General features: G+C 41.1%; 1 protein-coding gene across 1 annotated transcript; it reads right to left on the bottom strand.

Annotated features, from left to right (window-relative positions):
* Window positions 1–12,343: 12,343 nt before the first annotated feature.
* LOC128780052 (ubiquitin-conjugating enzyme E2 D3-like) lies at window positions 12,344–12,793 on the bottom strand. The gene has a single exon (XM_053917705.2). The coding sequence runs from the start codon at window positions 12,743–12,745 to the stop codon at window positions 12,344–12,346; it is 402 nt and encodes a 133-aa protein (XP_053773680.1). The 5' UTR covers window positions 12,746–12,793.
* Window positions 12,794–21,479: the final 8,686 nt, after the last annotated feature.

Below are 21,479 nucleotides of genomic sequence, written 5' to 3'. Positions count from 1 at the left end.
ATTAGGTTGGAACAGCTGCCTACAAAAGTATGTTGTATGTAATGGATACACATTCATTCTTGGCTTCCATATGGGAAAACACCTCACTCAATCCTCAGGTCTACCTTCCACCAAAAGTCAAGCCAAGATCAGATGAGGAGACTAAAGAATATCGTAGATAACTGGAAGACTCAGAAGTAAGAGATATGTGTTTGTTTTAATCCATGGGATTTATACTTTGCTTATTATTGAGGGAAAACCTAAGTTGTTATGTTGAAGAACATACTCCATGGCTCACCTTGCAATACATTCTGTGTGAGTAAGAAGCAATATAATGCAAACAATAAATGCTGAAGTTGGTAGCATAGTGTTACTTTTGGACAGACAAGAAAGGGAAGAAACTACATAATTGCTGTTGACGCTTCTGACGTGGCTTAACTGTATAGCTTGGTGTCCCTTGGCTTCCCTATTGGTCTCGATATGGCTGCAGAAATCCAGACACAGCATAGCATTGCACGCAGTTGAACGGGAGACAAGAAACTGGAGAAACCTTGGCTTTCCTTTTTCATGGGTAAAGAAACCGTTTTTCTAAAGGTGACCCTGGCATACTGCATTCTGTGCCCTGAGTTGCAGACGGGAATCACATGGCCCCTCATGTCTATAATATGGACCATGAAATTGAGAAACACTTTGCCCTATTTGGGCTAGATCAATTCCACTTCCGTTCTGAAACCCTTAAAGTGTTTTCTCCATGCAAAAGATGCCTTCTGACACCAATAAGGAAGGGATGTCGTGATGGTGAATATTGAAAAGTCAAGTAACAATGGTTTCTCCTGTTAGAATGACTTATTATATCCTTTAACTTTTCCTCTTCCAATCTACTGCCAAGCCAGAGTAGGGAAATATATGTGCATAACACACTCTATTTAAAAATAGGTTTTGCTGCCTTCAAACATGCCATTCATTAATAATACGGCCTTAAAAGATGTTTCGCAGGTAATTGAAACTGGGTGAGCAATGAATTTAATTGAAGCAAAGCAAGCATGACGCCAAGGTGAAGTCATGTTCACTCCAAGTTCATATTCAGAAGGCAGTCATGCTAATGCACGGCTAAAGAGAATACAATCTGGTGCGTCAGATTTACTGATGCAGAAAGTAGCGTGAGATCACATTAAAATGCAGCACAGGTACAGAGCCTGAGAGAGTTTATGAGCCTTGGGATTTGTTGCTCACATTCTCCTACCAGATTAGTTGCTGAATATTACAATACAACTTTCAGATGTCCCAGGAAGGTTAAGACACCAGTGAACAAACCTGTCAGGGGAAATCTTTTAGTCTCCGTGTTGCAACGGTCTGTCCGTGGCTTTCCCACTTGAAAAGGCCATGTGAACCATGGCCTTCTCATGCTACATGAAATCCGGACTATTTTCACGCATCTAGGCTCTGCATACTACCTTAACTTTTTCCTTTGCATAACAGTATTTCTATGTAAATGTAAGTGTGTCACATTGTCTCCTCCTGCAATCTGTTCTTGCTTTAGTTAAAATACACTCCGTAAGAGTATTCTTTATGTATTTTTCTTCCTTTCTGGAACTGCTGGTTTCCTCTCTACTCGGGATGTAGAGAAATATGTTTACAACTATCTTCTTAGTTTTAACACTTCACCCCGTGTGTTATTTATTAGAAACACTCACGTCTTTACTTAAAATGGAAGACATAGCTGCGACTACCTTTGCTCATTCTTTCCGGCTATATGAATCGAGTATATTCAAAACTCTGTTAATCTGGCGCTAATTAATTCTGCTTCATGAAATTGTAAAACGGCAAGCATTTGCCTATGAAACCTGAGAACTTGAAGAGTATTCTAGGCAGAAAAAACCAAACTCAATGTGCAGTTTGCACCAATAACAGTTCCAAGCATGTTCTCAGTAATGGAAATATAATGTATTTATTGTGACGAACTTGGAAATATGGACTTTGGTTAATATCAGAAAGGATAAAACCTGCCTTTCATACTATAAAGTGACTAAAAAGTAATGACAAGTAGTAAAGCTCCCATCTACTCTAAGGTCAAGGGATAACCTATCAGTAAGGAATCATAAATCATAGGTGGCATGCACATAGAACCAACTTCTAGGATCAATAAATCATTGGATGAAATAAATTGTACACTCTAGGGAAGTAAAACTTAATTCACCCCTTTAGTTAACTATGAGAATGAAATATAAGTAGACACAGCAGGCATAGCATATGGTGAAGTACTCTTAAGATTAATAGAAATTTTTAAAATGACCATTGGAACCAACTAGAGTATGTTCCTTTTCCAAGTGTAGGTGGTTTTGTGTATAAAAAGTTCACATACTTAATGGAAATGGGTGAATGAGGGCCTCCGAAAGTAAAGGGTTAAGTATTTTTGATGAATTAAATAACAGCCCATAAATATTAAAGACCAAAATTTTGAAAATCATTATTCCAGTGTCTTTCCATTCAGTAAGAACTCTCATTAACCCTGCTCAGAGTTTTCACATCTTTCCATAAACATTGGTGGAAAATTGCGTTGTTCTTCCTTTTTACATTTCCTGATCATATCGTATGCGTTATTACGGGGAAAAAAGAACTCAGAATAGGCCAGCGAAATATCCCTAGATAGCAGTTAATACTCCAGGAAAAAATGAACAGTGGAGTGCTTTATTGCAGGGAAGAAATGCAGCTTTTGCATAATACTCATTCATGACAGAGGGGGAAAATATATGTCAAAAATATGGAGAGTAATCACGTCAAGACAGTAAAATGAAAAACACAAAATTTATATAGGATCGTTGTCTTTCTTCTACAATTTATAACTATTGTGGCCAGCTCCTTATAATATGACTTATAAAACATACTGCATTGGTAATGTATGGGAAGCCCTAGTCAAAGATCATTTGAATATACTTCATATATATAAATACATAAGACCTAATGACTTGCTTGCTAGAGTGCTTCAAACGTGGGAGGTCTTGAAGCGTAAGCACTTCCTTGTTACAACAACTTGTAGATACATGGAGAGAGTCGTGAATATTAACAGATGGAATGTGAAAAGGGCCAAAGCCTAGGAAATATACATTTCAACTTTATAATCTACAGAAGCATAACATTTCACTTTCCAAGCCTTGAGAAAACGCGGACTTTTCTAGCATTGCTCCTTATACTCCTAGGTCCTGTTTAAGTAAGTGAAAAAGTTTCCAAAACACAGTAATAGGCAGGGGGTACTAAGGAGAAGTTATAGAAGTCTGTCTTATACTACAAGGTTTAATTCAGACAACAGAACTTAGGATGAACCAAATGGTAAGTGTGGTCTAAAGCATAAGCCTGATTCCGACCCAGTGAATTCATCAGGTAATAATCAGCAAATAAGTTTTATTTCAATGCAAACCCCAAACCAATGGAATACACAAGCATACATGCACGTACATGCTCATACAATCAAAATAGTTGGCAAACAAAGCCAAACTGCAAGGACTCAATGTTCATAAAAAGTAGTTAGACCTAACTGAGACAATACTGCCAGAGTAACAGAGCCCACACAAATCAATTAACTTTCAAGACCTGTTATGTGTGAAAGAAAGTTGTTAGACTACATAATTCCCAGGGCTCCTCCTAGTGATGATGTGGTGTGGGTCTTTTAGAGAAAACCAGAAGTTGGGACGTCAGGTAAAGAGCAGAAGAGAGGATTTTTTCCATTATTCAAATACACCACAATATCCTTAGCACCATGATTTACAATAGCCCAGTTCTGGAGGCTACCTAGATGCCCATCAGCCAATGAGTGTATCCAAAAGCTCTAGTATATTTACACAATGGAACTCAGCGCAGAAGGGAGGAAGAAGGAGCTCATACACTTTGCCATGGTATGGATAGAACTGGACAGCATTATGCTAAGTGAAATAAGCCAGGCTGTGAGGGAGAAATGCCAAGTGATCTCACCTTTAAGTACAACATAATCAACTGAGGAAAAAAGGAACCAAAATAAAAACGGAGACATTCACATTAAGAACAATGTAGCAATAGTGAGAGGGGAGGAGGGTGCGGATGGTGGGGAGAGTGGTCTATAGGAGCTACTATAAAATACACAAGAAGAAAATCAAGGAGGAGGGTTGAGGTGGGTTAGGGATGTGGGACTCCCTAGCCTGAGGTGGAGAGACGGGGAGAAAATGCAGTCAATTTTCACTGAATAAACATAAAATTAAATAAATATATATTAAAAATTCAACCTAATAGAAGATTTTTATGAAAATCATGTTTTATAACTAAAAAATAAAAATTAAGATTTGAAGTTAAAATAAAGAAAAAACTGACTTTGATGAGAGCATAGAGTTAGGGGTAGAAAGAGTGGAAACCAGTGAGGAAGACAGAAAACCGTCATAGAAGAAAAATAACCAGGGGTACTGTGTCCTCGCTGCCTAAGGTTTCCTGTATCAGTAAGGTCATTCCCATTCATCTTCCTGTACTACCCTTACCTCCCCCGGTCTCTTTTGTGCCTATCATTAATGTTTCTTATTCCATGTACCTTTTCCCTCCTTGTCGGTCCACCCGCTCCCGCTAATAACCCTCCATATTACCTCCGTTTCTGCAATTCTGTTCCTGTTCGAATTGTCTGCGTAGTGTGGTTTTATTTTTGCCTTTAAGGTTAGGTCCTCTTTAGATGTGAATTTGCTGCCATTTTATTCACATTTTTTACCTTCTTTTTTCTTAGGGAAGTTTCTGTAGCTTTTCATATAATAAGGGCTTGGTGATGATGAACTCCTTTAACTTGAGCTTGTCTGGGCAACAGTTTATTTGCCCTAGCGTTCTAAAGGACAGCTTTGCTGGATAGAACAATCTTGGATGGAGGTCCTTGCATTTCATGACTTGGGATACTTCTTTCCAGCCCTTTCTTGCGTGCAATGGTTCTGTGGAGAAATCAGCTGACAGTCTTTTGGGGATTCCTTTGCATGTAACTGTCTCCTTACGTCTTGCAGCTTCTCAGATTCTCTCCTTATCTTTCATCTTGGGTAATGCAATTGTGATTTCTCCTGGTTGTTTCTATTTCGGTACAACTGTCTGGGACTCTCTGGGCTTCCTGGGCTTCCTGCAAGGCTCTTCCTAGTGCCACATTGGGGAAGTTCTCCATCATTCGTTTTTCCAAGAATTTTTCAATATATTGTTCTTCTTTCTTTCCTTCGGCCACCGCTAGGATTCTAATGCTGCAACATTTAAGATTTTCCTGGACGTTCCTAAGCCTCTCCTCATTGTGTTGAATAGTTGTTTCTTCATTCTGTTCTGCTTGAAGGAGTATTTCTTCTTTGTGCTCCAAACTTGTTCATCTGAGTCCCGCTTTCCTTCCCATCAGTGTTGGTTCCCTGAACATTTTTCCTCTATTTCTCTTTTCCTATCCTGCATTTCTTCCTCTATTTTGTGACCCTACTCAGCCAATTCTGTGAGCATGCCGATGACCAGCGTTTTGAAATGTGACTCTGATAGGTTGGCTAACCCTTAATCACTTAGCTCTATTTTTCCAGGAGCTTTGATCTCTTCCTTCATTTGGGCCATTTTTATATTTGTTTCAGAATGCCTCTTATGTGGAAATGGGGAGAGGCTTACTGGTTCACCAGGGAAACCCGCGTTGCTGTCCTGTGAGCTGTGTGTTGTGGCGGGTCTGAGAGGGAACAATGGTGCTTACCTAGATCTCTGGTGACTTTCAGTCATTTGCCCTGCTATCCACGAGCAAACCAATCTCTTCTGGTGATGATTGCAAGGTCAGTACTTGGTGTATAAGTTGTAGGACTCCGTGGGTCTCTGCGGGAAGTCTTCTGTGAGGATGAGAGTTCTTTCCACCGAGAAAACCCTCACAGGTGTTTTCAGTTAGATGTTTGAGGCTTTATTTGCGTGCCCTGGCACCTTTTCTCCCACGGTCTGTTTCCCTTCCCACATCGTTGCTCTTGGTTTATTTGCAAGCGAATGTGAGTCCACGGGCTCTGCATATGCCACCTTGCGGACACCAAACTTCAGCCGCTGCCTTGCAGCAAGTCCTCTCCAGTCATACTTCCCGCTTCTACTCATCCTTCAGGTATGATTGAATGTTTCTTTTGAACTCCTTGTTGTTGGACTTCCCTACACTTCCATATTCGGGCTGTTGTGGTTCCTTGTTCTTGTTAAATTTGTTCTTGTCCTTGTTCTGGATGTGTGAGGAGAAGAAGTGCATCTACCTAGGCCTGTGTCATGGCCAGAGGTGACTGGAGTGTCTTTCAAACAGGACTGAAATTTCTTCAGAGAGGAAATATTTATTATTATTTCTGAACAGTCTAGCATTTTTGGGTGGATACTTATAGTTTTAAAAGAGCATGTTCTTGTTGAGACTTCAGGACAATTTCCTGGGGGAACTATACTTTATTTTATTTTACAAATCAGTAACTCGGGATTCTAAGAGATACAAAACTATTCAAAGCTGAATACTAGACAGTGATAAAGCCAGTCCTGAGTGCCTCCAAAGTCCCTATTCTTCTTCACCACAGTGTAGATGTCAGAGACGAGTGGTTCTCACAGATGTGGCTCAGTTGGCTGGGCCTCACACTAGAAAGTAAGATGTTTCAGGTTTGATTCCCATAGAGCACATTCCTGGGTTGCTCGTTTGGTGCCCACGTGGGATGGGAATGAGGGGCAAGTGATAGATGTTTCTCTTTCATATGGATGTTTCTTTCTCTAAAAAAAAACAAAATGTTTCTTAAAAAAGGATTTGTAATATTATTAATATGTTTGGAGGGAGATATAAAGGAAAAGTGTATTATTGTATTCAATATTTTATAAACAGTGAACTTTCTATGGTTTCTTTTTTTTCCTGTTAAGTGACCCTAGATAAGTGGTTTCCAAGTATAGAAGACAGGGGCTTTCAATCAGTTCTCTGTATCCTCTCATTATATGACACCGCGCCTACTCTGGTTTCTACTCTCTGTCAGAAGTGACCAACAGTAGCCTCGAGAGTCTCTCTGAAAGAAGGAAAGAGATGGTTACACACAAGAATGGACATACCAGTTGGAAGTGCAGCAATGGGAATTGCAGATTTGGCGCGTTACTACATGACCCTGAAATGATGCTTAGATCATAAAGAGCAGCCTGTCCTTTTCTTACCAATTCAAGAAATTGCATGACATTAAATTATCATACGTAAACCAAGGGCCTCAGATGTTTTAAAAAGTCTCTCATTTTCACGAAATCCTTCGATTGAAGCATTATCTTGATGTTGCCACGTGAAATACACATATAGAAGCAGTATTGTGATGCTGCGTGACAAGTCAATTGAACTATGTGATAGTCTTCATAGCTTTACAAGAATGAAGACCCTGTCATGATTTGTTTGCTATCGTACGAGCCACAGAATTTATTGTCAAGAACTTGTCAGTGGAAAAGAAAAATGTACACTTTCTAGCACTGACATTTACTGGGAATAAATCTAACATGGGCTGAATGAGCACAACTCGGATGACACACATAACACTTACCACTGCCGTACTGTAACCATTATTGTGATGATAAGGTCTTAGATATCCCACAGAATTGGTGAAATATAGGATCAGTCCCACAATGTATTGAGTGTTTTGCTTACTCCTAGGGTGCAATAAATTGCATGGCTGTGTGTTGGTGTAATGGGAGAAAGGAAAGCAGTACATAGAAATATCTTTCTTCTAATTTCCCTAGATATTTCTCCTCACAGGTAAGTTCATATTTCATTGAATGTCTATATATCTGTTAGTCCAGAGCAAGTTATTTCTTAGTGACATGTGATTTTCAAGCACTCTTTATTGTTTTATAATGAATAATAAATGGAAATATTAAATAGGACTGCAGAAGAACAAAGTTATTTTCTACTGATGTTTTCTCATTTTCTCTTATTGCTTCCTTTTAAAACTACACATTTCCAAAATTTGAAAAATATATCCAGTCAAGACATAGTGTAAACAAACGTTTTTCTGAATGTTTTCTTTACAGATAGTGCATGAAATTCTTTTCAAAACACCTAAAATTTATTTTTGAAAGAATATATGTGTAGACCTAAGTAAGGATTATATACTTGTGTGTATATATTACTCATCAAGGTCTCCATAGAGAGCATTATGTGATTAAATTCTATTTGGGTTACCTGGTAGCTAAGATTTGAATTATAGTTTTGTCAATGCTTAAGACTACAAGAAACTGATCTATCCTTTCTGGTGCAATACCGTTAAAGTTCATGAAAGCATTAAGTAGCGTGTCATTATAATAAAGGGAAGGTTAAACATTTTCTCCCAGTTGGACTCACAGAATAGTTCCCAGCAGCCATAGCTGCTTCTGACAATTGCTTTTCTCACTACCCTGGATGATGTGTATCTACATATGCATCTCATTCACTAAAGTAGAAGTGACAGGCTTTCTTCAAAGTTCTTGGATTCCATGAACTGGCCTCCACGATGACCTGAGTGAAGTGAACCATTATCCAAATGACTGTGGACGTGTTACCTGAATGAAACTAATTTTCAGTGATGGTCCAGTAACAGTGTGGACACCTTCCTAGCAATAATTTCTTGGATTACTTAAGAGCCTGACATAGGGTAGGGAGGCAGGACACAATGTGTTCTTCCTGTGGATAGAGTTCTTTGGTAGATTCAGTGAGGAGGGAAGGGAACACTCCCAAGTATTGGCCAAGTTGTTTTGAAGGGACTAGTTTTTTAAATGGACATTTGGAGTGTTCTTTCTCCTACTACAGCCGTTCACACCTTTCCCCCTTTCCACTCCTGCTCCCAACTCCAGCCCCCCTTCCCTCTGCCCTTCTCCACACTCTTATCTGTGTCCAAGGATCCCGCATAGGTGTTTTTCCACCACTCCCTTCACCTTCTTCCTCCATTCCCCCAGCCCCTTCCCATCCGACAGCCCTCATTCTGTTTCGGTTATAATTCATCCATTTATACTTTCTTTGTTATTTTATAGTATTCATTGAATTCCACATATGCCAATCTTATAGTCTTTAATGCACTTTCCAAGTGGTAGATATAGTTTCAAAATACAGGGATTAGTGAGGATGTCTAGGGAAACATAATTAGACACATTATGATTCAAAACATAATTCATGTAGTAAGAGTGTCCTTCCTTGAACCTTTAATTCCACACAGCAGACTTGTTCCATTATGCTGTCAGCACTGACCCTATAAAATTAGCAAAAAAAAAAAAAAAAAAAGTCCTAAATGGTATTTCTCCCTCACAGCCTGGCTTATTTCCCTTCGCAAATTGCTCTCTACTTCCATCCATGCCATTGCAAAGAGTATCAGCTCCTGAATTCTCTCTGATGTGTAACATTCCATTGTGTAAATGTACCATAGTTTTGGATCAACTTATTACCACTGGCACTGATGTTGCTTCTAGTACTTGGCTATTATAAATTGTACTGCTGCGAACATGGAGGTGCACAGGTTCTCACTTTTAACTGGAATATAACAAGAAAAGAAAAAGCAAAGAAAATATAACCGGTGACATTGAAATTAAAAACATGGTAACAATAGCCACAGGTAAGTGGAGTGGAGATAGTGGGGGGAGAGTGGTCTATAGGAGCTACTGTACAGGACACAAGGACAAAATCAAAGGGGATGTTAGGGTGGGGGGAGGGAGGTTGGACTTGCCTGGGCAGGGAGGGATTGGGAGAAAATCCAGCCAATTGTAGTTAAATAAAATAAATAAACACATTTAATAAATTGAGGGCTTAAATCAGTTGATTTAACCTCATAAACCTTTCTGCAGTTCTCAAGTCTCTACTTCCCGCTCTCAGAAACAAATGCACATGTGAGACTCAGTTCTATGTCTGCATCTGCTTTGTACAATTAACACGTGTTTTTAGCCTTTACTTTACTTCCCTTAGGTCAGTTCTTGTATCTGTTCATTTGCTGTTCATAGGAAGTCAAATCATTAACACACGTGACTCACTAATAGTACAAGATTCCCCCCAAACAGCACAGATCGGACTCTGTGACATGCTGGCAGAAGGCGCTTAGAAAGGAAACACCTGCAAACCAGCTACACTGCCATGAAACCAGGGAGGGCACTGGAAGGTATTGAACACCAGAGCCAAAATATCTGCACTCCAAATTCCTTGGCTGAAGCTGGTAGACTGAAAATTGGAAGTCCATTTCACCTCTGATCACCTGATGGTGTCTGCCTGAAGTGCTCTGCAGAGATGAATGGTAAACCAAAGGAATGCTCCCATGCGTACACACTTTAACATGCCAAACAACCATGTTCAGAGGACTTGCTAAGACTCCCTTGTCCAGACCTTCTCTTTCTGATCACTGTTCTTAAGGGACAAAATCCTGCAACTCTGAAGGTGCTCTTTGGGGTATGAATTGTAAGCTATTGATAAGATATTTTTTCGGTTGAAGCACGTGATGAAAATGTGGCCTCACTCAAACATCCAGTTAGAAACAGAGACTATGCAGGCTGCCTGTAAGCTCCCAAGGTCCTGAAAATGATGTTAGATGCCTCTTTCTCAGGCCACCCAGGAACCAGCATGGCAGGAACCTGCACCCTAATGTTATGAAAGCACAATTTGAAAAATCTCTCCTGTCGGTCCAGTCATCTGGATCTTCACCTTTCCCTTAGCCCTATCTCATGTTTCACGTGGAGCAACAAAGAACCTGCCCAAATGGTCTCTGCCTTTAGCCACTCTTGCATTTTGATTTCCGACCCTCTCGCTTGCTGGCTCCGATTGCTTAATTGTTCTTCCTCACTTCTAGTGTTGACCAACAGCATGGCGCATGTTGGAGGATTCTTCAGGTAGGATCCCAGCAGTGGAATATCTGGATGAAAAGGCAATCCCATTAATGAAGAAATTCAATATCGTTTCCAACAGTGAGTGCCCCAGTCTGCATTTCGACCCACAGGGCCAAAGGGTTGCCTTCGTTCTACAATCTCACCAGTATGCGTTTTGTGTTGACTTCTTGATGATGGCCATTCTGACTGGTGAGGTTATATCTCATTGTCGTTTGCATTTGCGTCTCTCTTGTCTGTCTTCCCGGTGTGGATAGCTCCTTTCCTTAATCACAAAACCTTAGCCTCCAGTATATAGCCCATGAGGCAATCAGAAGGACCTCAACAGCTGCTCAGTCACAGGAGAGCTCTAAGGACACGGGTGTGAATACACGCTTTCGTAGAGAAAAGGATGAAACAAAGAAAGAAAGTTTTCTTATTTTGTTATTTTTTTAATTGCCTGTGCTGGGGGAGACACTGCTTATTGGAATTATGCAGGTTTTAAGCATACAAGTCTACGATTCCTCTGTAGTGTATATTGAATTATGTGTGGAGCACCCCATGTCAAGACGGTGTCCAGCACAAGCAGCTGTCCCACTTCACACCCTTCTTTTGCATCGCCCCTCCTCCTTTCCCTCAGGTCTAACCCTTACTGTTATCTGGGATGGTTTTTCTTAATCCCTTCCCCTTTCCCACCCAGCATGCACAACCTCCCTGCTCTGACACCTGTTGGCCAGCTCTCCTAGGTGCCTGTCCCAATCAGCCTTGTTAGTTCAGTTTGTTCATTTCATTCTCCAAATTAGTGAGATTGTTTGGTATCTGTCTTCCTCTGACTGGCTTATTTCACTGAGCATAATGTTCCTCAGGTCCATGCACACTGTCGCAAGGGGTCAGATTTGCATGTACTATTTATTGCATTGTGTGCACTTACCACTCATCTACTGATGGGCAGGCACTAGGGCAGCTTGTACATGTGAGCTATTGTCAACATGTGGGCATGTGCTGGAAATTGGGGTGCAATCCAGAGTGTGCAGGGAGGCATATATGTCAAAAAGGTGGGCATTGATGACTGAGGGTGGAGAATTCTTGCAACAAAACACAGTTTTCTTTTTGTGACAACTCCTCATCCACTTAATGTTTCTGCAGTTAAATGCAGGCCTGGTAGTAGAGGCTATGGGTTGCCGTTCACTTCTGCCAAAGCAAACCCCTAAACACACAGGTGCCTCAGAATGAAAAAGATACCTTATGAACTTCCTAATCTTCATCCAGTGGTCCCCGCCATTGTCAGTTCTAAAGTACTCCTGCTAAGCCCACCACACTGTTGTTCTACATTTCCTATCCCTAAGGAGGAAAGAAGGCCTTCAGTAAAATGTTTATTGGAACTGGCCTCTTTCCCGCTACCCCATTTCCCAAGCATGCCCCCTTCCCCCTCACCTCTCACACCCACGCCACCCACGGCTTCCCTCCAGCCTCCACACACTCTAATGTGTCACATGTGATATTGGAAAGGATGCCTCCCAGAAAGTAGTCAAAGAACAGCCCATTCAAAAGCCAGGTGTTTTATTGAGGTGAGGGGTTATCATTTGTCCCTCATTCTCCTAGCATACTTCTTGGTCCAAGCTCGGGCCATGGTATCAAAGGCATCCCTGTCCTGTAAGTACATTCTCCCAATGGACGGAACAAAGGGGTCGTTGGGGTTGGGGTCACATAGCATGGAGGTGATGGATAGCAAGAGTTTGGATATGGTCAGTATAGGAGACCACTGGGACCTGAGAATATCTACACAGATATATCCCCTTCGGTTGATATTGGGGTGGTAGATCGGGGTTGTGAAGTAAATAAGCGGCGGCCTGAAGGGGTAATTGGGTGGGAATTGTATGTTCAGGCGGAACAGCCCACCCTCGTAGGGGCTGTCGGCGGGACCCATAATGGTCCCCTTCCATGTGAACATGCTGTCGTCCACCGGCCCCGCGAAGCACATGGGCGAGGGGTCGTTTGTGATGTCTGTCAGTTCCTTGTGCAGTCGCCTCAGAGCGGTGGATATGTCAAACGGAGCAGGGATGGTCCGGATATCCTGACAGGGACAAAGGGTCAGGGGAGACGATGGGTTAGTGGGGCGTGATTTACGAAGACCATGTTTAGAGGCACAGCCAACCCCCCAAGGTCGGTGGGTAAGAGCTGGAGCCGGGCTGTAGGCTGTGTAATGGCGGCGGGTTGAAGGCGAGTTGCGGACTCACCTGGACCAGCAAGACCTGAGGGGCTCCTGCTCACCTGTGCTCCGCTCGTCCCTGGATCCTCAATCCTTGGCTCCTGTACCTCCTCCTGCTGCACCTCTGGCTCCTCCATCCATGCTTCTTCCATCACTTCCTCCTCTGCTACTGTCGGCTGCTCAGTGTCTAAAGCCCAAACTGAGCTGCCAGGACGCAAGGCCTCCCTTCTACAGTGCCAACCGCTCCTACCGGCCTGCCACTACTCTTCCTTCAGGCCTGCCCCAAACGGTCCTGCGTTTCCCTGGCAGTATGGAACATGCTCTGTGACATCACAAGGGCCAGCTGAAGACATCAGCAAGTCAGTGGTAGCAAGGTCAGGAAAGACAGAGGGCCTGAATGAGAGGGAGTCATTGTTATAACAATAATTCTATAGTCATAATGTTATAGCAACTTATTGGAGCTGTCTATAAAATAAAGACATAAACAAACAAACAAATAAGTAAAAAGTGAACTTGTATCAAAAAAAAAAAATGGTTCTAGTCGTCTGTAAAGAATAAGGAAGCATGTCAGGCAAGGGAGTCCCCTGTGATATTTTACAACGAAAAGAGGAATACACTGGAAAAAGCACTACAATATTGGCTGCCTTTTCTGCTCCTGGTCACACTGCTGATGGGTGTTCTCCTATGTACATCACAATTTATCGAGGAGGTGCAGGACCTAACGCCAGCTCCCAGGGGATACTTTAGGAGTTTGTCATCAAAATCAAATGCTGTTTCTCACACATGACATGTGCATAGGGTTGATATGTCAGGAGAGAACAACAAGTTTCAGAGTCTATTGAAGGACAATGTATTGCGGCCACACTCTCAAGATTCTCACCCCATTGATTGCCAATCTTTGCTTCGGATTACAGTGTGAAATGCCAGGGGCAGAGAAGAGTAGGTTAGCTCCACCAGTAGATATGTAAAATGACCAGGAGCTTCTGTGCACACCATTAATCTACTTAGTTACCCACTGTCCAGGCATGGCTGCTTTTCTACACACACTTTGGATTTCATTGTACTGTTTGGGGCTTTTCTTTCAATTCAATTTCAAAGCTTGCATTTTGTTCAACCTATAGAAATCGTTGCGAAGGGGTGGAGGGCTCGATTTATTTCACTCTTGGTCCCACCCCTCACAGGAGCATGAGATTTAGATGCAATTGATATCTATAATGATCACCACTAATTTACTGAACAGGGTGTGGAGGATCTATGTTAGGTGCAAAGATAAATATGATATGATCTCTGAATTAAAGGCATTCATGGTCTGATGGAGGAAGAGGAAAACACGTTGACATGTATTTACGTCATTAAAATGGCATGCTACAATCCTAAAAAACATATTTAGAATCCATGGCTATAAGAAGGCCAAGGATCAAAGGAGACTCTGGAGGGAGTTCTATCTGATCTGAGTCAGGCATGATCACTGGCAGTTAGGTAGGAGGGGTGAGAAGAAATTAGGCAAGAGAAAAGGGCAGGAAGCAAAAATGGAAAGATTATAACTGAGCCAGGAGAACAAGCAGATGTGAAAGGCCTGCTGTGACAGAAAGCATGACTATTTCCAGGAATTAAATGCACTTTGGTGCATTGAAAAATGTGTGGTTTGAAGAATGCCTAAAGCCAAGAAGGCAATGTTGAGGTTGTGAACAGACTTTCAGATGAACTGATGAAGTTTTGATTTTATTCCATACACTGTAAGTAACCTGGAAGAACTTTAAGTAAATATGATGTGAATATTTTCTGTTTCGGAAAAGACTTCTCTAGCGCCTGGTGTGCAAAAAATTTACTAAGCCTAAAGGGAAGGGAGCCCAAGAGTGTGTAGCTCTGTTGGTGGTAGTGCCGTCCTGTACACCAATGGGTTGGGTGTTCAACTCCTAGGCAGGGCACATGCCTGGTCTGTGGGCTATGTCGTCATGGGAGGCGCCTGAGAGACAACCATGCTTGCCTGTTTCTGTCCCTCATTTCCTCTCTCTAAAGTGGAATTACAAAAATCTTTAAAGACAAAAAGCAAAATAAATGTCCTATTATTTAATAATATTACATTTAGTAGCAATAAAAATGAATACAACTAATTATGCAACCTAATAATCCATAGTTAATATTACTTGTGGTAAATTATATGCAGACAATACGCTACTCTCCCCTTACCCCTTACTGCTTCGAGAACCTATTTCCCTACTCTATTGATTATCTTGGGCATGTGACTTTCTCCATCAATGGCAAGACATCAGTTGTGATGTCCAAATCCTGAAGCTATGCTAATTACTGGCAGTCCTCATTAGGTTGGAACAGCTGCCTACAAAAGTATGTTGTATGTAATGGATACACATTCATTCTTGGCTTCCATACGGGAAAACACCTCACTCAATCCTCAGGTCTACCTTCCACCAAAAGTCAAGCCAAGATCAGATGAGGAGACTAAAGAATATCGTAGATAACTGGAAGACTCAGAAGTAAGAGATATGTGTTTGTTTTAATCCATGGGATTTATACTTTGCTTATTATTGAGGGAAAACCTAAGTTGTTATGTTGAAGAACATACTGCATGGCTCAACTTGCAATACATTCTGTGTGAGTAAGAAGCAATATAATGCAAACAATAAATGCTGAAGTTGGTAGCATAGTGTTACTTTTGATCAGACAAGAAAGGGAAGAAACTACATAATTGCTGTTGACGCTTCTGACGTGGCTTAACTGTATAGCTTGGTGTCCCTTGGCTTCCCTATTGGTCTCGATATGGCTGCAGAAATCCAGACACAGCATAGCATTGCACGCAGTTGAACGGGAGACAAGAAACTGGAGAAACCTTGGCTTTCCTTTTTCATGGGTAAAGAAACCGTTTTTCTAAAGGTGACCCTGGCATACTGCATTCTGTGCCCTGAGTTGCAGACGGGAATCACATGGCCCCTCATGTCTATAATATGGACCATGAAATTGAGAAACACTTTGCCCTATTTGGGCTAGATCAATTCCACTTCCGTTCTGAAACCCTTAAAGTGTTTTCTCCATGCAAAAGATGCCTTCTGACAACAATAAGGAAGGGATGTCGTGATGGTGAATATTGAAAAGGCAAGTAACAATGATTTCTCCTGTTAGAATGATTTATTATATCCTTTAACTTTTCCTCTTCCAATCTACTGCCAAGCCAGAGTAGGGAAATATATGTGCATAACACACTCTATTTAAAAATAGGTTTTGCTGCCTTCAAACATGCCATTCATTAATAATACGGCCTTAAAAGATGTTTCGCAGGTAATTGAAACTGGGTGAGCAATGAATTTAATTGAAGCAAAGCAAGCATGACGCCAAGGTGAAGTCACGTTCACTCCAAGTTCATATTCAGAAGGCAGTCATGCTAATGCACGGCTAAAGAGAATACAATCTGGTGCGTCAGATTTACTGATGCAGAAAGTAGCGTGAGATCACATTAAAATGCAGCACAGGCACAGAGCCTGAGAGAGTTTATGAGCCTTGGGATTTGTTGCTCACATTCTCCTACCAGATTAGTTGCTGAATATTACAATACAACTTTCAGATGTCCCAGGAAGGTTAAGACACCAGTGAACAAACCTGTCAGGGGAAATCTTTTAGTCTCCGTGTTGCAACGGTCTGTCCGTGGCTTTCCCACTTGAAAAGGCCATGTGAACCATGGCCTTCTCATGCTACATGAAATCCAGAATATTTTCACGCATCTAGGCTCTGCATACTACCTTAACTTTTTCCTTTGCATAACAGTATTTCTATGTAAATGTAAGTGTGTCACATTGTCTCCTCCTGCAATCTGTTCTTGCTTTAGTTAAAATACACTCCGTAAGAGTATTCTTTATGTATTTTTCTTCCTTTCTGGAACTGCTGGTTTCCTCTCTACTCGGGATGTAGAGAAATATGTTTACAACTATCTTCTTAGTTTTAACACTTCACCCCGTGTGTTATTTATTAGAAACACTCACGTCTTTACTTAAAATGGAAGACATAGCTGCGACTACCTTTGCTCATTCTTTCCGGCTATATGAATCGAGTATATTCAAAACTCTGTTAATCTGGCGCTAATTAATTCTGCTTCATGAAATTGTAAAACGGCAAGCATTTGCCTATGAAACCTGAGAACTTGAAGAGTATTCTAGGCAGAAAAAACCAAACTCAATGTGCAGTTTGCACCAATAACAGTTCCAAGCATGTTCTCAGTAATGGAAATATAATGTATTTATTGTGACGAACTTGGAAATATGGACTTTGGTTAATATCAGAAAGGATAAAACCTGCCTTTCATACTATAAAGTGACTAAAAAGTAATGACAAGTAGTAAAGCTCCCATCTACTCTAAGGTCAAGGGATAACCTATCAGTAAGGAATCATAAATCATAGGTGGCATGCACATAGAACCAACTTCTAGGATCAATAAATCATTGGATGAAATAAATTGTACACTCTAGGGAAGTAAAACTTAATTCACCCCTTTAGTTAACTATGAGAATGAAATATAAGTAGACCCAGCAGGCATAGCATATGGTGAAGTACTCTTAAGATTAATAGAAATTTTTAAAATGACCATTGGAACCAACTAGAGTATGTTCCTTTTCCAAGTGTAGGTGGTTTTGTGTATAAAAAGTTCACATACTTAATGGAAATGGGTGAATGAGGGCCTCCGAAAGTAAAGGGTTAAGTATTTTTGATGAATTAAATAACAGCCCATAAATATTAAAGACCAAAATTTTGAAAATCATTATTCTAGTGTTTTTCCATTCAGTAAGAACTCTCATTAACCCTGCTCAGAGTTTTCACATCTTTCCATAAACATTGGTGGAAAATTGCGTTGTTCTTCCTTTTTACATTTCCTGATCATATCGTATGCGTTATTACGGGGAAAAAAGAACTCAGAATAGGCCAGCGAAATATCCCTAGATAGCAGTTAATACTCAAGGAAAAAATGAACAGTAGAGTGCTTTATTGCAGGGAAGAAATGCAGCTTTTGCATAATACTCATTCATGACAGGGGGGGAAAATATATGTCAAAAATATGGAGAGTAATCACGTCAAGACAGTAAAATGAAAACACAAAATTTATATAGGATCATTGTCTTTCTTCTACAATTTATAACTATTGTGGCCAGCTCCTTATAATATGACTTATAAAACATACTGCATTGGTAATGTATGGGAAGCCCTAGTCAAAGATCATTTGAATATACTTCATATATATAAATACATAAGACCTAATGACTTGCTTGCTAGAGTGCTTCAAACGTGGGAGGTCTTGAAGCGTAAGCACTTCCTTGTTACAACAACTTGTAGATACATGGAGAGAGTCGTGAATATTAACAGATGGAATGTGAAAAGGGCCAAAGCCTAGGAAATATACATTTCAACTTTATAATCTACAGAAGCATAACATTTCACTTTCCAAGCCTTGAGAAAACGCGGACTTTTCTAGCATTGCTCCTTATACTCCTAGGTCCTGTTTAAGTAAGTGAAAAAGTTTCCAAAACACAGTAATAGGCAGGGGGTACTAAGGAGAAGTTATAGAAGTCTGTCTTATACTACAAGGTTTAATTCAGACAACAGAACTTAGGATGAACCAAATGGTAAGTGTGGTCTAAAGCATAAGCCTGATTCCGACCCAGTGAATTCATCAGGTAATAATCAGCAAATAAGTTTTATTTCAATGCAAACCCCAAACCAATGGAATACACAAGCATACATGCACGTACATGCTCATACAATCAAAATAGTTGGCAAACAAAGCCAAACTGCAAGGACTCAATGTTCATAAAAAGTAGTTAGACCTAACTGAGACAATACTGCCGGAGTAACAGAGCCCACACAAATTAATTAACTTTCAAGACCTGTTATGTGTGAAAGACAGTTGTTAGACTACATAATTCCCAGGGCTCCTCCTAGTGGTGATGTGGTGTGGGTCTTTTAGAGAAAACCAGAAGTTGGGACGTCAGGTAAAGATCAGAAGAGAGGATTTTTTCCATTATTCAAATACACCACCATGTACTTAGCACCATGATTTACAATAGCCCAGTCCTGGAGGCTACCTAGGTGCCCATCAGCCAATGAGTGTATCCAAAAGCTCTAGTATATTTACACAATGGAACTCAGCGCAGAAGGGAGAAAGAAGGAGCTCATACACTTTGCCATGGTATGGATAGAACTGGACAGCATTATGCTAAGTGAAATAAGCCAGGCTGTGAGGGAGAAATGCCAAGTGATCTCACCTTTAAGTACAACATAATCAACTGAGGAAAAAAGGAACCAAAATAAAAACGGAGACATTCACATTAAGAACAATGTAGCAATAGTGAGAGGGGAGGAGGGTGCGGATGGTGGGGAGAGTGGTCTATAGGAGCTACTATAAAATACACAAGAAGAAAATCAAGGAGGAGGGTTGAGGTGGGTTAGGGATGTGGGACTCCCTAGCCTGAGGTGGAGAGACGGGGAGAAAATGCAGTCAATTTTCACTGAATAAACATAAAATTAAATAAATATATATTAAAAATTCAACCTAATAGAAGATTTTTATGAAAATCATGTTTTATAACTAAAAAATAAAAATTAAGATTTGAAGTTAAAATAAAGAAAAAACTGACTTTGATGAGAGCATAGAGTTAGGGGTAGAAAGAGTGGAAACCAGTGAGGAAGACAGAAAACCGTCATAGAAGAAAAATAACCAGGGGTACTGTGTCCTCGCTGCCTAAGGTTTCCTGTATCAGTAAGGTCATTCCCATTCATCTTCCTGTACTACCCTTACCTCCCCCGGTCTCTTTTGTGCCTATCATTAATGTTTCTTATTCCCTGTACCTTTTCCCCCCTTGTCGGTCCACCCGCTCCCGCTAATAACCCTCCATATTACCTCCGTTTCTGCAATTCTGTTCCTGTTCGAATTGTCTGCGTAGTGTGGTTTTATTTTTGCCTTTAAGGTTAGGTCCTCTTTAGATGTGAATTTGCTGCCATTTTATTCACATTTTTTACCTTCTTTTTTCTTAGGGAAGTTTCTGTAGCTTTTCATATAATAAGGGCTTGGTGATGATGAACTCCTTTAACTTGAGCTTGTCTGGGCAACAGTTTATTTGCCCTAGCGTTCTAAAGGACAGCTTTGCTGGATAGAACAATCTTGGATGGAGGTCCTTGCATTTCATGACTTGGGATACTTCTTTCCAGCCCTTTCTTGCGTGCAATGGTTCTGTGGAGAAATCAGCTGACAGTCTTTTGGGGATTCCTTTGCATGTAACTGTCTCCTTACGTCTTGCAGCTTCTCAGATTCTCTCCTTATCTTTCATCTTGGGTAATGCAATTGTGATTTCTCCTGGTTGTTTCTATTTCGGTACAACTGTCTGGGACTCTCTGGGCTTCCTGGGCTTCCTGCAAGGCTCTTCCTAGTGCCACATTGGGGAAGTTCTCCATCATTCGTTTTTCCAAGAATTTTTCAATATATTGTTCTTCTTTCTTTCCTTCGGCCACCGCTAGGATTCTAATGCTGCAACATTTAAGATTTTCCTGGACGTTCCTAAGCCTCTCCTCATTGTGTTGAATAGTTGTTTCTTCATTCTGTTCTGCTTGAAGGAGTATTTCTTCTTTGTGCTCCAAACTTGTTCATCTGAGTCCCGCTTTCCTTCCCATCAGTGTTGGTTCCCTGAACATTTTTCCTCTATTTCTCTTTTCCTATCCTGCATTTCTTCCTCTATTTTGTGACCCTACTCAGCCAATTCTGTGAGCATGCCGATGACCAGCGTTTTGAACTGTGACTCTGATAGGTTGGCTAACCCTTAATCACTTAGCTCTATTTTTCCAGGAGCTTTGATCTCTTCCTTCATTTGGGCCATTTTTATATTTGTTTCAGAGTGCCTCTTATGTGGAAATGGGGAGAGGCTTACTGGTTCACCAGGGAAACCGGCGTGGCTGTCCTGTGAGCTGTATGTTGTGGCGGGTCTGAGAGGGAACAATGGTGCTTACCTAGATCTCTGGTGACTTTCAGTCATTTGCCCTGCTATCCACGAGCAAACCAATCTCTTCTGGTGATGATTGCAAGGTCAGTACTTGGTGTATAAGTTGTAGGACTCCGTGGGTCTCTGCGGGAAGTCTTCTGTGAGGATGAGAGTTCTTTCCACCGAGAAAACCCTCACAGGTGTTTTCAGTTAGATGTTTGAGGCTTTATTTGCGTGCCCTGGCACCTTTTCTCCCACGGTCTGTTTCCCTTCCCACATCGTTGCTCTTGGTTTATTTGCAAGCGAATGTGAGTCCACGGGCTCTGCATATGCCACCTTGCGGACACCAAACTTCAGCCGCTGCCTTGCAGCAAGTCCTCTCCAGTCATACTTCCCGCTTCTACTCATCCTTCAGGTGTGTTTGAATGTTTCTTTTGAACTCCTTGTTGTTGGACTTCCCTACACTTCCATATTCGGGCTGTTGTGGTTCCTTGTTCTTGTTAAATTTGTTCTTGTCCTTGTTCTGGATGTGTGAG

Source organism: Desmodus rotundus, unplaced genomic scaffold, assembly GCF_022682495.2.
Source record: "Desmodus rotundus isolate HL8 unplaced genomic scaffold, HLdesRot8A.1 manual_scaffold_15, whole genome shotgun sequence".
Classification (NCBI taxonomy): domain Eukaryota; kingdom Metazoa; phylum Chordata; class Mammalia; order Chiroptera; family Phyllostomidae; genus Desmodus; species Desmodus rotundus.
The sequence above is the reverse complement of the archived record's forward strand: the minus strand, read 5'-3'. Positions and strand labels throughout refer to the sequence as shown.

Coding starts and splice junctions, on each gene's coding strand:
- LOC128780052 (XM_053917705.2), bottom strand. CDS start 12,745: ATGTGCTTCGCGGGGCCGGTGGACGACAGCATGTTCACATGGAAGGGG.